Raw genomic sequence first — 16,422 nt, 5'->3', positions numbered from 1 at the left:
CATCCAAAACTCCTTTATTACCCTGAGTATAACAAATAGAACATGGTCACAGTATTAAAAAAACAGGAGGAATTAGGTGCAGGCTACCACAGAGTAGGCACCGGGGACACGTTCCTTTGAGTCTGCAGCTAGTTACTTGGAGAAAGCCGATTATGATTGTAAAAATTTTATTCTCTTTAATAATAATAATAATTCCACTAAAATTATACAAAGTACATTCAATACTTAAGAGTGGCGAGGATGGGGAGAGGAGGACAGGAAGCCAGTTTGGCCTGGAAGCATCATCAGTCAAGTCCAACAAAGGAAGCCCAGCTGGGCTGGAGGAAGTTGGGGGTGGGGGTCCGGCTGTAAAAAATAAAAATGTGGATCATTTAAAAAAAAAAAAATAGGGCCACCCACAAGGAAGCAGGGTGAGCGTGCATGTTCCTGGGGAGGGCAGGAGGCCCAGCCGGCATGCTGCTGCTGGGTGAGGGCTGGCACTCAGGCGGGCTCCGAGTTGGTGGGGGGCAGGTTTTTATGCTTGAAATACTGAACAACTTGTTGGGGCAGTTCTGCCAGCACAGCTTTGGCCAAGGTCTCTTTTGCTGCCTGCAGGGTAGGGTGGAGAGTGAGAAGAGAGAAAGGATTACTGGGTGAAGTGGGGAGGCGCACCACACCCAGGCAGCTGATACAGAAAGTGTCCCTGGAGGACAAGCTGGACCAGAAGACCAGAGCTGTCTAAAACTAGCGTCCCTCATCCAACTCAAACCTGAAATCCCACCCTCAGCAGCGCTTTCCTTTGCCTTGACACTAAGTGTGACTCTTACCTGAGCACTCCACGTGCCCAGGAGTAACATTTCAGGATGGATTTATCTGTAGGAGGCTTTTGGGGGAAAGAGACGGTGGAGGCGGGCTGCACAGCCTACTCATCTTGCAAACATTTCCTGATCTCCTTGGGGGCTGCAACTGTCTGATTTGCTGCTCATCACCCAGACACAGGCCAGGCACACCAGGAGCTCGGTCAGTGTCCGTGCGGTGCCTGGGTGGGCAGTGCTCAGCACTTGTCCTCAGGAAGCTCACACTCCAGAGGAAGGAGCTGAACCAGCTCAGGCAAACCCACAGGGTACTGGGCGCAGAGGCGAGTACCACTGCTTCCAGGCTGGAGTGGCCAATTCTTCCTGGGACTAGCTCCCAGGACCTGAGCCACAGCACCCCGAAGTCCTTATGGTTGAGGCAGCAGAGGCCAGGAGGAGAGGAACACAGTGTGCCTCTCTTCGAATGAGAGGTAGGCTCCAGGCTGGCAGTACAGGGTGGCATCTGAGAGCTGCCTCTGGGGCTGCTTGTGGGCCCTGCTGCAAGGGCAGTGCCCAAGAAGTTAATGCCAGCCTCCCTGTAAGCAGACCTGGGTCCCCTGCAGAAGGACCAGAGCCAACTCCAGGAGCATAGGAGGCCTCCAGTTCCCCCTCAGAGAAGCCCTCAGGGAGAGGAGGCCATTGTAAGGTGGGCCTTGTTTTCCACCTGAAGTGAGGAGGCTGGTGAGCTATGAATCCCAGGAAAGCCCCTCGCACCTCAGGGCCTCTGCTCTCATCTTTCTCCTGGGATGCTCTGCCCCACGTGCATAATTCTGACTTGGTTCAGGGTTAGAAGGCAGGTCCTCCCAGAACCCCTAGCTTGAAGTCCCAGTCTGGACTGGGCACTGCTCCCCTGAGTTGCTGAAGCAAGTGCTCAGCGACTGTCACGTAGCCTCATCTGGGGACAGGGCCTGGCATGGCCCCGGGCGTGTAGTAAGCCCTCAGGAAGTATGTAGTCAACAGAGCTGAGGGTAGAAGAGCCTAGGACCAGGCAGGCAATCCCAGCGCCTTCAGCCTGGATTATTAACTGTGCTGGTTGGGGTCCTGTAACTGCCCCCTCCCCAGTCCGCGCCCACACTCACGTTGCGGAATTCTCGAAAGGGCACGAACTGCACAATATCGCGGGCTGCCTCCTCTCCTGTGTGGGAGCGCAGCATGCGGCTGTCCCCGTCCAGGAACTCCATGGCCGCAAAGTCGGCGTTGCCCACGCCCACGATGATGATGGACATGGGCAGCTTGGAAGCCTGCACCACGGCATGCCGCGTCTCCTCCATGTCACTGATGACACCGTCCGTGATGATGAGGAGGATGAAATATTGCTGTTGGAGGGGGTCAGCAGGCACTCAGCACAGCCCAGGGTCCCTGGCTGCCCTTCCCCTCCCTCTTTTCCCACCCGCCCCAACCCCTCTGACCCCTGGGAGGAAGGCGGCGCTTCTCCCAGAGCTGCTGCCAGATTGCAGGTACCTCCCTTCACGCTCGGGCCCTTCAGGCCTATCACAGCCGGAAGCACAGACTGCTTGCTCTCTTCCTCTGCCTTTCCCAGCTCAGGAGAGTCTGAGAGCTCCAGACTCCAGGCCTGGCTCTGAAAGTGGCTACACTGTGGGACTCTGGGCCACTGTCTCAACTGGCTGTGCCTCAGTTTCTTCATCTGCAGAATGGGAGTTCCCACACCTCTCAAAGAGACCACGCCAGCCATGTGGTAGCAGCTTGGTAATTGACAGCTGTACCCCCGGCAGAGCGAGGTCCACGGCTGCTGGGGAAGATGCCTTCTGGCTTGTGGACTCTGAGACAAGCCTACTCTTCTCTGCTCTACCTGCACATGAACACCTGTGACCCTGGTCATCCCCCATCAGCACAGCGGACCTTGTAGGAGCTAAGCAGGTCATCTAGGTCAGTGCTTCTGGGAGTGTGGGGTCTACTGGCAACAAGCAGACTCTGGGCACATCCCAGACACAGCAGCAGTCACAGTGGGAGGGTACTGGCTTTGCAGTGGTCTTTGAATTCTACAAACTGCACCCAGGAGGAAGTCTGTCTGGTGCCAGTGTGTCACACTTGCTAACCCTCCCTGTTAGAAGGCAGGAACCTAAGCGCTCCAGAGACAGCAGTCTTACTACTAGACCTTACTACCACTGTGCTGCCTGATGTATTTATTTCTATTGTTACTCTCTATCCTAACTCTATAACTAACTTTTCCTACACAGTGGGTTATTGTTTCTTTATAAAATTAAGTGAAAAAAATACTGAATAATAATTAGTGTAAGTGACAGGTGGCCATAGCACAGACTGTGGAGATGGGGGTGAGTAAATGAAGTTCAGGAAAGCTCACTGGATGATCTCTGGGCAGAAGCCCCAGGAACTCCCAGCTGCCTGAGATCTCCTCTTCAGCTTGGCTCTGTGCCTAGCACCCCCTGGCCCCTTTTGGGGACTCAGTTTTCCCCATCCATAAAATGAACAGAAAAGCCCTTGTGGTCTTAACAGTCTCTGTTAAGGGCTTTTGCCTTTTCGTCTGACCCTTCTGATTCTTAGGAGAGTCACTGTGGAACCAGAGTAGTCAAGGTCATAGAGGTAAAAAGGACAGAACTAAGCCAGCTCCCAAGTCAGCATCTGGCCACCTCACTCAGCAAAGCCGTCCACTGACTGGAAAACATATGGAGACCACAGGTTCAGCCATCAAGGATTCCTTACTCTCCTGCCTGTCTCCCAGGCACAGCTGTGGAAGGCAGGAATGAACCGCATGGAGGTATGGACCCCACCATCCTAAGCCCCAACCCCCAACAGTAATCCAACTTCTGCACTGTGCCTTTAAGAGACTGATCACTTGGCTGGGGATGGATACCTGTTGCTATGGAGATGGCAGCCTGAATCCTTGCAGTGGAGGTTGCTGCTGCCAGTCCCCATTCCTCTGGTTGGGGGTCACCTCATAAGCCCTTCCAGACGCTTGTCCCCTCACAGCCCACCATCGTCCCAGCCAGCCAGCACCCCCTTCTCTTTGTGGCCCTCTAACCCACTGCTATCCTACCACAAATGGTCCAGGACAGTATTTCTGGAGTACCTAAGTTGGCAGGAGAAGTCTGGCAATGAGGACAGAAAAGAAGCTTGGCCTTGAGTGACAGGCTTCTCCACTCAGTGGGTGGGGCTGGTTTCCAAGCCCTGTCCAGCTCAGACCACAGTCTCCCACCCTCCTCCTGACACGGCCCTCTTGACTCCTCCCTTTCAGCCAGCCACGTGTCTACATTTGGAGACCTGGAGCACGCAGGCCAGGGTTCCTGCAGAACTGTAGGCACCAACTAAAAGGGTGAGTCATGGTGGCAGTGACCACACACTCCCTGTCACCCTCACACTGGGATTCTCCTTTTGGAGACGGGGAGACAGGCTGAGGGGGTCAATGACTTGCTCAAGGACTCAGCCAGGAAGGGCATAGTCAAGGTTCAAGCCCAAGCCTGGGGCTCTTGCCACAGTGGTATCGGTGGCCAGTAGCTGTCTCTCCAACAGTGGGGACTGGCAGGGCAAAGGTTTCTGCACCCTCTCCCCCAGCACCCCAGTGTCAGGAAGCCTGAATGTCCAGGACAGCCGCCTAGGGCAGGGCCCAGAGGCGTGGCACGGGACTCTCAACCCTCACTCCTGTGCACCAGCCAGACACACCCACAGTGCCCACACCTATGTGCCCGGCCTCAGCATCTGTGCAGCTGGGCCTTCCAGGGGACAGCCTGGGCCAGCCTTGGCACTGGAAGTGCCGCTGACAAGTCCTGGGCTTCATGCCCGTCCCAAGCAAAAATGAGGTTGTCCAGGAGCCTGAAGGTCTACTCCAACTCCAGGGGTCCACGATCCCATCCCCAAGACATCAAAGGAGAGATGGGGAGGGTGCTGTGGAAGGGGAGAAAGAAAGGAGGAGTCGGGCAGGAGGACGTGGGCAGGGCCTCTGCTGTCCCCCACAGACAGTCCTGGTCTACCCTACCCCAAGCTTTCCCACCTCCGTGCCTTTCCTGGTTTACCTCCTGCCTGGGAACTCTCCCCAGCCACAGCTCAGAGACTCCCTGGGGGCCTGAGCTCTGCTTCAGCTGCCAGCGAAAACCCGCTGGGGAGGGCTCCTCTGGACACCTCTCCCCGCCTCCACACCCCCACCCCCCGCACCCTAAGAGCTCTTCAGGGCAGCCCCTCCCCCCAGGCCTTCTGTATCTCATGGGCCTGGCACCCTGTGTGTGCTCCATAAACATGACCAGCTGCCACGGGGTCAAACCCAGATCCCAAATCCCCAACACATTACAAAGATGGAGTGTATCTTGCCCTTACCCAAGAGGTTTTTCAGGTTTCCCAGGCTGTAAGTAGTCACTTCCCCTAACACATTTAACGCGTGACTTGATTTATATGAAACTGACTTGACCACAGAATTCCAGGCAGAGTCCGGGAAAGTTGCACTCATTCCTTCCTAGCTTACTTCTGAGAAGTTGGCAGCTGAGGGCCGTGGGGAGTGGAGGGAGATTCCCAGGGTGCTGACTGCTTCCAGCTCGCCCCCCACCCCTGCCCCACCCACCATTAGGACACTGGTTGCCTAGGCAGCCAACCAGCAATGGACCACGGATGGGAAGGCCCAGGGCATAGGGGAGGATGAGGAGCTCTCCACAGTAAGAGGCCCGTGGTCCCACCCAAACTTAGTATCTTTCAGTGACTGTCACTGCCCTCAAGAGAAAGTCCAGGTTCCTCACTAGCTTAGAAGGCGTCTCTGGGACCTGGCCTACCTTTCAACCTTACCCCCACACACCCCTTCCTTCAGTTACGCCACACACCACACCTCCAAGCCTTTGCCCTATTCTGTTCCCTCTCCCTGGGACACTCCACACACACACACCCACCCTTTGTGAGACCAACTCTTAAGCAGCCTCCAAGTCTCAGCTTGGACATCACTCCTCGAGGAAGCCAGCTCTGAGCCCTCTGTCTGGGGCAGGTGCCACCTTTATAATCCTGTGCTTCTGCCATCACAGGTTTAATCGGTTGGCATTACAGCTGCTGTCTCCTGGCCCAGCTCCCCACTAGACCACCAGCCCTGGAAGGGCAGAGGCCACGGCCTGGGAACACGGTCTCCCCAGTGCTGCACAGAAACACACTGTAGAACTGAGCTGTGTGAATGAATGGGAGAGCGCGGGCCTGCCTGGAGAGATGCTTCCACCACCTGCTCTTGATTTCCTGTGTGTGGGTGTGCGTGCATGTTCGTGTGCCGGGGACATGGAGGATGAAGCCACACCAAGTGTTTCCCAAACAGCGGCTGTTCAAAAGCATCAGGTAATGCACAGATCACTTCCTTTTGCTTTAGGCCTAAATGAGCTCAGCATCACCAATTGCCGGCCCAAGAGGCGTCCTCAGAAGATTCACCAACCCACGTTGATTAGGGGCTGTCAAGTTCCAGGCTCTGTGCTGAGCAGTTTGGATGCCGATCTGCTTGAATCCTTGCAGTGTTTCCCTTAGGCAGGCAGCGTTCCATCATTCCCATTGTACAGGTGAGAAAAACCAAAGTTTGGAGAGCTTAAGCAACCTGCTCTGGGTCCCACTGTCAGGAAGTGGGGGAGCTGGGATGTAAGCCAGGTCAGTGGGCCCCCAGAGCTTGAGGCTGAACCATCAGGCAGCCCCACCTTTGGTGCAGTAATATGGACGGAGTGAAGGCAGCAGAGTGGGAGGGGCCTCTTGCAGCCCAGAGATGCTGGCCCGAGGTCACACCTAGGGTGGGTGACAGTGCTTCCCCAGGGTGAGGGAGCCAGGGTTGGAAGGACCTGGTCATGACGAAAGGGGCTGGGGTATTGTGAGGATTAGGACTGGCTCAGAGCAAGGGCCAAGCTCTTCCCTGTGAGGGCCCTCAGCAGTTGTTCCCCAGAACACAAAGATACCTTCCTGGCAATCCCCAGGGCCCAAGCCTCTCCAGACTGGGGGTCTAGCGGGTACTGGCCCACTTCTCCTCAGGACCTCAACTTCTGCCCCTGCTCGGCAGTTGAAAGAGCCCAAGAAGAACCCTGGGCTCCATTCCTGCTCCACCCCATCTTTTACGCTTAAACAAGAATGCAGGCCATTCTTCCATCCCTCTGAAAGTGAGTCCAGGCAGATAAAAGACTAGGCGGGACAGTAGCCTCGGCAGCAGCAGGCAGCCAAACAGTGTGTGAGGTGAGGGGCTGCCTTCCCTCTGCCCTCTCCAGTTCTAACCCAGGAACATTAAAAAAGCAACTCGCAGGTCCTCCCCAGTTACCTCCCATTCCAGTGGGCTTACTTGTCCCGTTTCATAAAGGAAACAGGCTCAGAGCCGTCAGCTGCTACCACCAAGGCCAGGACTAGAGCAGGTCATGGTCCCTGGAGCAGAAACAACCGGGACCACCTGCCTTCGAACCAACCTCGTGCAGTGACCCCCTTCCTGTTCGTCACCGGCATCTGCTGTCCCCTCTGCCGCCTTTCCTCGTTCTCAAGTCTCACTGGTTGCCAGCTGGTGTGTTATCACATTTTAATCCTAACACCACCACCTCAAGGTAGGTCCTATTACTATTCCCATGGTACACACGAGGCTCAGAGAGGGTAAGTGATTTACCCAGGTCACAGTGATGAACAGGCAGGGGCAGGATGCACACCCTGGCAGGCTGACCCCAGGACCCCCGTTCCCGCAGACCCTCTGCTGCCTCCCCTGTGCAGACCATGGTGCGTTGTCCTGCCTCCCCAGGCTGACCGGTGTCGTCTTCTCGCATAACCTCCCCTCCGTCTTCGGGAGATCAACCTCTACCTCCTGAGCAGGTGCCTCCCTCCTCCAGGCAGTCCAAACAGGACCCGCTCCCTTTGCCTTTGAGAGAGGCCCCCCCCAGCTCCTCGTGCAGTGCACAGCACACGACTGGGGCCAACTTAAATCCATCCATTCCCAGAAAACGAGCGTCCACCGCAGCACAGGAGTAGATGAGACACGACACACACACTGCGCAGCCCCACGGGGCTGAGGATCCAGTGCGGGAGACACACAATAGACAGAAACGCAGAGGATGAGAAGGAGATGCTGCTGCCACCATCAGAGTCAAGACAGGAAGAAACAGAAGGCAGGAGAGGCTCGAGCGAGTGTTCAGGGAAGGCCGCAGGGAAGTAGCAGTTGAGGGGACGCTGAGGGATGGGACGGAGCCAGCATCAGGAAGAACCTCCAGGCAGAGGAGACAGCAGAACAAAGGATCTGCTGGGAGACAAGCTGGTGTCTCTGAGGGGCAGGAACAAGGTGGAGGTGGGATGGTCACCGCAAGTGAAGAGAGGGGCATGGGCCCATGGGGTCCAGAGAGAGGTGACAGCGGCCACGGCCGCGGGGCAGCCAGTGAATGGAGGCAGAGTGTAAAGGGCAGTCAGGAGAGACTTCAGCACTTGTGCAGCAAACCCTTTCCTTCCAGAGGAGAAGGAAGCCTCCTTCCACCGAGGGCTGGGACTGTGGCAGGGGCTCAGGGACCTGGTCGGGTGGGAATTGGACCCATGCCTCAGTCACAGTCCAGATTCCACCACCCCAATGTGGGTGCCGGTTCCCAGTCTTGGCTCAGCCTATTTGTGGCAGAAGACCTGCAACTCACATCACAAGCCCTGTGATGTGGACAGAAGGGGAGGACAGCAGGGGAGGTAGACTCGGTGACCCCAACACTGGCACTGGGCCTGGAGCTGGGAAGGAGAGCGGATGGGATGCACAATGCCCAGGACAGCTGTTTGCCATATATTCCAGATGCCACACGGCAGCCCTGTCACTGACCGCCAGACCTGGGCCAGACAGTTTCAAAGCCCTCAGTGTGAGGTGGGAGCTGCAGGGACCCCAGGCCCAGGTTTCCCTCTGCCCATGAAGGCACTTCCCAATAATCACAACCCTATTTTCTGCTAAGCACAAACAACGGAATGGCTCTCTGTCCTGGAGTCTGCGCTCGAGGAAGCCAGAACCAAGGCAAGCTTGCCCCAAGCCCTTCCATCCCTGCAGGTTAACTAAGAGTGACACCGGACTCACCTAGGATCTGAGGGCAGAGGGGCAGAACACCCAGCCGGTGCCTCCCCACCCCGCACGTCCACACCAGCGGTCACCTACTCACCGTGGCTGTCTGCTGCTGCGTGGCTTGGGCTGCAAACCGGGCCACATGGTTGACGATAGGAGAGAAATTGGTGGGACCGTAGAAGCGGATGTGGGGCAGGCAAGCCGAATATGCCTGGGCGATGCCGTCCACACCTGCCTCAGGGAGAAGAGAAGACTCTGGATCAGCCTGGTCCTCCCTGACCCTGCACCCACTCTCTGCTGCCCCCCACCCAAACACCCCTGCCATGCCCAGTCTGGGCCCTGGGGTACTGGAAGCTCCCAGAGAGCAGGGCCAGGGTGGAATAAAGAGCCCTGAACATGGAGGCTGACCTGAGTTCCAGTCCTGCCTTTACCACTTCTTAGTCATGGGGCCTGGAGGAAGGTATTTAAATCTTTCTGATCCTGTCAAAGGGGCTGGTAATCTCCACTCTTGGGAAGCTGGCAGGAGGGGGGTCTAGCAGGCTCCTCTTGGAGAAGGAGTGGGCAGAGCCTGTAGTGACACTCTGGGGGTCCATTTTACATGCTATGGCTTCTCAGCGTTGGTGAGGGGACTAAGGTTTGCACAGCCCTGCAGACAGAAGGTGCTCTGTAAATAGCTGCCGTTACAAGCCTAAGAACACCGCCTGCCCTGCCATCCTGTCCAGAAGGCCTCTGACCAGAGATGAGGTAAATGGACAGAATGTCTCCACTCCAAACCAGACAGACCCCAGCTGGAGGACAGGACCACACTTCCAGGCGACAAAGGCCCATGGCTTCTGAGTCACAGCGTCGTCCCTAAGGTGGTGACCTGATGCAGTCCCCTCCCAAATACAAACCTGACCTAGCTTCAGATATCCCCAGGGAAGGCAGATGCTACATCTGAAGCCAGTTGAAGCTAGAAGCTCTCATGGGGTCAGGGACCACCCTCTTCCCTACCCTTTCTCTTTCACTGTTTCTTTTCTAAACATCAAACATATTTATTTAATGCCTACAATAGGCAAGGTCTTCTTGTGGGTGCTATGGTTTAGTCGCTAAGTCATGTCCGACTCTTGCGACCCCATGAACTGTAACCTGCCAGGCTCTTCTGCCCATGGGATTCTCCAGGCAAGAATACTGGAGTGGGTTGCCATCTCCTCCTTTCACTGACTCTGGGAGGCTCAGAACCTCTGAGGCCTGGGGCGGGGAGAGCACAGACACCACACTTGCTGCCTGCCCTTCCCTCTTGCCCAGCACCCCTGCCCAGGTGGGGCAGGACATGGCTGGGCTCTCCCCGTGAGGGCAGGAGGGCTTTAGAGGCAGGTGTGTACTTTGCTGCGCTCTCCTCATCTACACAGGGATTCCTGTCAACACTTCCCTTTATTCTCACCTGACTCCCCAGTGAGGTGAGCTCCCTCCCCTGGGGCAGGTGAAGTGGCACAGGCCGAGTGGGGCGCAGTGACCTCTCCAACTCACACAGCCAGGAACAGGCACAGCTGGCCTTGAATGCCAGGCCACTTGACTCCAAATTCCGGCTTCTACCCATCTGCCATCCTGAGCAAGTGTGATGGGGAGAGGAGCGAAAACCAGAAAGCTGAACTCCGCCCCTCTCTCCACCCAGGGAGACCAGGGCTGATGCAGGGGGCTTGACACTCACCCGAGCAGAAGGGGTTGGTGGGGTTGAAGTTGATGGCAAACTCATGGGAGACCTGAAATGCAGAGAAAAGGGTGAGTCAGAGCCTCCTGGCCTATACCTGGACCCAGGCAGGCCCACCCGCTGCCAAGCGAGACTCCCTCTGAGGGAGACTGGCTCTTTGCTGCCCGACCCCAGGTCAAGGCTGTGACACCCCCTGCATCTGCTTTCACCCCTACTGCTGGCTCTGAGCGACCACGAGGCCCAACCACCTCCCCTTCATAAACAGAAGAAACTGACACCCTTCTCTCAGTCATGTCCGACTCTTTGCAACCCTGTGGACTACATCCCGCCAGGCTCCTCTGTCCGTGGAATTTTCCAGGCAAGAATACTGGAGCAGGTTGCCATTTCCTACTCCAGGGGATATTCCCGACCCAGGGACTGAACCCATGTCTCTTGCATCTCCTGCACTGGCAAGCAGATTCTTTACCACTGCGCCACCTGGGAAACCCCCAGATCCTTCTACACCACCCCGATCTCTTCTGGGGGGCCAGGGCTGTCTCTGCCTCCTCGCTCGACTCAAGAAGCCCTGAATAGGCAGAGATGTGTCTGAGGGTGACGGGTTCAAGGAGCAGCTGGAGCACTCCTTCACCACCTGCTTTCACGGTAGAATTTCACATAACTAGAATTACCCTTCTTCAGGCCTCGAGGGCCTTCCCCCATCTCACTAATAAGCATGAGTGTTTGGAAGAAAGCCCACCTTGTGCCAGTGAGCCAAGCTGGGGCTTAGCTGACAAACCCACGCAGAGTAGGACTGGGGATCAGGAAACACAATGGGGCCAGAAGGGCAGGGAGTAGAGAGCTCTGTCCCGGTTCCTGCAGACCCAGCTCCAAGCCTGGGAGGGTCACCAAAGGTGACCCTGCACACTCCCAGAAGCCACGGGCCCACACAGGGACCCATAACCAGACCCCATTCAGGGCTGTGGGTAAGACTGCGGTGGCTGCAGAACCCAGGACCGCAGGAGGCCCAGAGCTCAGGTGGAGGTTAGGGTCTGCCTTCTCTCCCGGCCACTGTCTCCCAGTGAGATGCCACACAGCCCCTTCCCTGAGAACTGGGTGCTGCAGCCTATGTCCAGCACCTTGCCAGCGGTCCCCTCACTCGTTCTTCACAAGAATTCAGAGAAAGGTCTGGTATCACCCCCTGTGACAGATGTAAAACTGAGACAAAATGGACCAGATGATCCCACGGTCTCACATCTACCAAAGGGGAGCGTTGGGACCAGAACTGAAGTCGGGCTGTCGCCTGCGCTCACATAAACTCACTAACCTGAGAAGATGCTCCTCTCCTGAGTATAAATAGGAGGGTGAAGAAATGCCTGGGGGAAGGGACCCCAGCCTTCAGCTACTGGAGGAATGTTCCAGTCCAGACACAACCCCAGACAGATGCTCTTGCTCCGAGACACTCCAGTGGAGGTGCTGGAAGCCCCTGCCAAGTCCAACATCCCCACTTCACAAGTAAACTAACTGAGGCCCAGAGAGGGGAAGAAGCCGGGTGCCAAGACCACACAGCAGAAGAAACCTGAAGCCTAGGATCCTCAAGCCGGGTAAAAGGGTTGGTTGGACCTCTGACCTTGCAGAGCCCTCCTGGACCAAGATGGGAGGGGAATTCAACCCAGCACTGCCCTGTGTCTGCTGGCCTGAGCAGCAGACCCCGGCCCGTTCAGGGGAATGGGCTTTTCTGTTCTTTTCCCCCTCAGCCCTAAGTGCCTGGCATGGAGCCATTCCCCTGATGTCCCTCCTGGGCCCTTCCCCTGCCCAGGGGCCCTCTTCACCCTGTCCCCAGCCTGGGCTCCAGGTGTGGGGGCTGGAGGTCCTTGTTGCCATGGAAACTTCATGAGCCTCTACAGAGATTAAGAGGGGGGCTTGTACAGAAAGGGGCTGAGAGAGGAAAATGGTTGCCAGGGAAACAAGTCTCCCTTGGGCCGGCTTCCTGCAAAATCAGATTTTAGGAGATTTTAGAGACCAAGGGGGAAAAGCCCCCTTCTGACAGGAATGGATTAATATTCCATTTTCTCAGCCATCCACATTCTTCATTCCCTATTATTTTCCTTTATTTAGGGGAGAGTAGGGCCTTGTGGTCAAATGGGTGGGGCTGTGGGAGGTCACCCATCTACCCTGGATGCCTCTCAGGTCACCTGTTCCACCCAGCAGCTCCATTTCACAGGTGGAACAACTGAGGTTCAGAGAAGCCCAAGGAATGCCCAGGTCACATGACTGAGCCAGAGCTAGAGCAGAGCCAGGACCGGATCCAGGGGATAAGAGTTCATGCTACCTGTGGCAGCCCAGCCCCCTCCCACACTTGCTGCCCTGGTTTGCCTGAGAAATGCCAACAAACATAACAAGCTTCTTGGAGGCCACCTCAAGCCGATTAGGGGCCCCTGGGGACTGGCCAGCCACAGAGCTTTGTTCTGGGACTCTACTGCCTTCTGAATATCAACGGTTCCGTTGTCCCCACCTGGCTGGGCACAGCCCGTGGTCCCAAATTACTTCAGAGGCCATTCCCTCTGGTCCTGGCAGGGCAGTGGGTTGGGGCCACATAGGAGGTTGAAAGGACCTCAGTGATCATCCTCCCTGAGCCTCAGTTTTCCCCATCTGTAAGGTGGGAAGAGTCATAAACTGCTCTTTCCCACCCTGGACCTTTTTGCACAGGCCAATCCGTTGGCCCAATCCCTTTCTTCACCTGACTAACTCTGGCTCGTCCTGAAAGGTCAGTCCTTCCACCACTACCCAGGACAGGGGTCCTCTCTGTGCTCACCTGGATCAGATCCAGGCAGGGACTGAGGTCCTGAGGGTAGACGTCTGAGTCACATGCTTCTTCTGGCTCCTTCCAACCTCCCACTCAGAGAACCAACACCTCTGTCTGCTCAGCCCACCAGACCCCAAATTTACTGTCCACAGTCACATACTGCACACCGTGTGTGTGCCTGGAGCCCGACACAGCAAGAAGGAAACCAAGAGCCTTCCCCGAGCATTGAGCCTCCCTGAGACAATGAGCAAACCAGCACAGAGTGCCCACAAAGTGCTGGATGACGATGCCAGGGCAGGCAGGAGGGGCCTGAGGTAGTCTTCCTAGAGGAAATGACCTGAGGCTAGCATGGGAAGTCAGTGAAAGGGGGCCAAAGGCCAGGGGAAGACCACGTGCAAAGGCCCTGAGGTGGGAACGACCAAAGGAAGTTTCACGTGGCAGGACACGGCAAGTTAGCTGAGAGGGAAGGTAAGGGCCTGGGAGGCAGACCTGGCCTGCTCCAGCAGCAAGGGGAGGAGGGGAGAGCATTGCCCTTTCCATGCCTCGCCCCAGCAGCCCTCCTGGCACCGCTGGGCACTCCGGCCTGGCCACGCCCACCCTCCCCAGAGTTGCCCTATGACATTTCCAAGGAGGCTTTTTGCGCAAGAAAACATCTCATTCAGCCAGAGTTCTTTGAAAGCTGGCTGGTTTCCTAGCAACGAGCTCATGCCGGGCCTGGCTGCACCAGCCTGCCCTCCCCCCAGCGGCATCACTGTTTCTGCTCAGAGGCCCAGCTTTGGCCCCACAGGATCCTGTCCCCTGCCACACGATGGCCAGCATGCCACAGAGCCACTCCCTGAAGTTCTAGCTGAAAACTGCCCTCCCTGGAGGGGACGAGAGGGGAATACTCAGTGGAAACAGCACATGGTACAGGATGGCAGGTGAGAGAGGGCACTGGCTGAGACATAATGTAGATTTAGGAGCCCTCTGTGCTCACACCCCTAGGCTTCTCATCAGTAAGGTAGCATATTCTGAGAACAGATTTGAGAGTCCACCTGCCCAGCTGAAATTCAGGCTTCCTGTTATGAAGATGTCCTTGGACAAGTCACTGAGCCTCTGTTGTTTTTCACCAGAGATGGATAATGCCCCTTCTCTCCATCCCTCCATTCTGCCCAGCATCACCCCAGCCAGCTCCCACTCAGCAGCCAGAGTGGGCCTTCAGAGTGCCAACAGCACGTAGACCCACTCATAGCTCGCTGCATGCCTGGCTCCCCACCTCTTCAGACGCATCTCTCTCTATCCTGCCCATCTTCCATGGAGAGTTCACCATGCCCACCTTCTTTCAGTTCCTCCAACTCACCCTGCTCCCTCTATCTCCCAGACTTTGCACAGGCTCTTCTCTCTGCCCTGAACACACTACCTGCCACACCACCACTTCAAGTCACTCTGCAAATTCCTACTCTCCCTTCCCTTCTTAGTTTAGACCTTGCCTCCTCCAGGAAGCCTTCCCTGATACCCCCAGGCCAGGTTGGGGCCCTCCTCTAGGGACTGCTGCCCCATCTTAGCACTGATGACACTGCCTGTCTTTAGGGCTGCCAGACAGAGTATACAATGCCCAGTTCAATTTGAATTTCAGATATATAATGGATAATTCTTTAGTATAAGTATGTCCTAGGCAATATTTGTTGTTTTACTCTGCGACCCCATGGACTGTAACCCGCCAGGCTCCTCTGTCCATGGGGTTTCCTAGTCAAGAATACTGGAGTGGGTAGCCAATCTCTACTCCAAGGGATCTTCCTGACCCAGGGATTGAACCTGTATCTCCTGCATTAGCAGGTGAGTTCTTTAGTACTGAGCCACCAGGGAAGCCCTAAGCAGTATGAGGGACATACTTAACCTATTTATCTGATAGCATGTTCCCCTACATGACTGGGTGCCAGGGAGTTGATAGGATAACTTATTCCCTGTTCTAGCTCTACTACCTGTGTGAGGTTCAAGATGAGAAATGAGTGTGGGTTTGGGATAAACATGAGAAGTCAGGGAAGGTAGGCCGCAGCCCAGCCTTTCCAAGGCAGATTCCAGAGAGGCCATACACAGAAACCTCATCTCAGCCAAAAGGAAACAATCTGGCTCCACTTACCTTCCAGTCTGGGGGTAACTGTGCCCCAAAGCCCAGAGCTGGAAACATCTTATCACTAATCAGAGAAAAGAGAAAAAAAAACATTACTGTGAGACAACCAGGCAGGGGCCTCCTCTGTCCACGCTCACCCTCCCCACTCCCTCCCCAGGGCTGGGCCCACACTACTGTACACGTTTCCACAGACAAAAAAAAAAGAAGCTCACCACCTCTAGAAAAAGCTCTGTTTGAATGATCTCCAAACCCACTTCTGGGTATATGGTGAATTAGAGGCGTCACCCCCATCTACACCTATGGCAGACATTGCTAATCAACCACAGCACTTCTAACCAATGGGCCTGAGTGCCTTGTTGAGATCCTTCTCAAACTGGGACCTTGGCGACCACTAAACCAGTCACGAAGCAATTGAAATGTACTGGCTGTCTCTTTGCCTCCCTTTTATGACTGGGAAAAATTCTAAAGTGAAAACACTGACTTGGCATTCAAGACCTTTCCTCATCTAGTCCAAGAGTCTAGTCTCTTCTACCAGCGCTCCCTCATTCCCCACTCCCGGTCACTGGCTACTCGCTCTTCCCCAAACACATAGGGCGTCTTTAGATTTCAACTTCAGCCATGTTGCACCCCTTCTTGAAATACCTCTCCCCAGTCTCTTCCCTGTGGCAAACTCCTACTCATCCTCTAAGGCCCAATTCAAACGGCCCCGCCTCTCTGTGGGTTTCCCTGAGACCCCAGGATGCCTCCCTCTTTGGTGCGTCCGTAGCTCCTGCCTCACACATAAACTGGTCTCTGGGACCTGCAGTGATTTCCTGTCTTCTTCCTCGAGTGGGAACTCCCTGAGCACAGGGACCCTGTCTCATCTGTTCATTCAGCATGTATTTACTGAGGAAACCTGTGGCTGCCACGTGAAGAACAAACTGTCAGGGGCTAGGGCAGAAACAAGGAGACCAGTGAGGAGGCTGCTGACTCAATCACTCTGGGCAGGAGGTGATGGTGGCTCAAACAGGTTGGTGGCCATGGAGCAGGGAGAAGAGGTTG

At 55.8% G+C, this 16,422-nt stretch overlaps 1 protein-coding gene and 1 long non-coding RNA gene across 14 annotated transcripts in view; one reads left to right on the top strand and one right to left on the bottom strand.

Annotated features, from left to right (window-relative positions):
* The window catches only part of CPNE2 (copine 2), a 55,222-nt gene continuing 38,800 nt past the window's right edge, over positions 1 to 16,422 (bottom strand). Inside the window, exons 11-15 of one of the 2 annotated variants that reach the window (NM_001243331.1) lie at positions 15,391 to 15,445; positions 10,490 to 10,541; positions 8,897 to 9,030; positions 1,913 to 2,149; positions 1 to 588 (exon numbers count right to left, since the gene is read on the bottom strand). In NM_001243331.1, coding sequence (NP_001230260.1) covers positions 481 to 588; positions 1,913 to 2,149; positions 8,897 to 9,030; positions 10,490 to 10,541; positions 15,391 to 15,445 — 586 coding nt within the window. In that variant the 3' untranslated portion in view covers positions 1 to 480. The remainder of the gene's footprint in view (positions 589 to 1,912; positions 2,150 to 8,896; positions 9,031 to 10,489; positions 10,542 to 15,390; positions 15,446 to 16,422) is intronic. The other variant, XM_005218746.5, reaches the window with a different exon arrangement.
* LOC101908034 (uncharacterized) lies at positions 2,146 to 9,200 on the top strand. Of its 12 annotated transcripts, XR_009491327.1 has the most exons (5): positions 2,146 to 4,125; positions 6,139 to 6,322; positions 7,099 to 7,333; positions 7,522 to 7,592; positions 7,718 to 9,200. It is a non-coding gene; the product is annotated as an uncharacterized lncRNA (long non-coding RNA). The 12 variants fall into 12 exon arrangements; XR_009491321.1 differs by having other exon boundaries at positions 2,146 to 2,720; positions 3,357 to 4,125; positions 7,099 to 9,200; XR_009491324.1 differs by having other exon boundaries at positions 2,146 to 3,570; positions 4,048 to 4,125; positions 7,099 to 9,200.

This window comes from Bos taurus, chromosome 18 (genome assembly GCF_002263795.3).
Source record: "Bos taurus isolate L1 Dominette 01449 registration number 42190680 breed Hereford chromosome 18, ARS-UCD2.0, whole genome shotgun sequence".
NCBI classification, from domain to species: domain Eukaryota; kingdom Metazoa; phylum Chordata; class Mammalia; order Artiodactyla; family Bovidae; genus Bos; species Bos taurus.
Note: the sequence above shows the minus strand (reverse complement) of the source record. Positions and strands in the feature narration are given on the sequence as shown.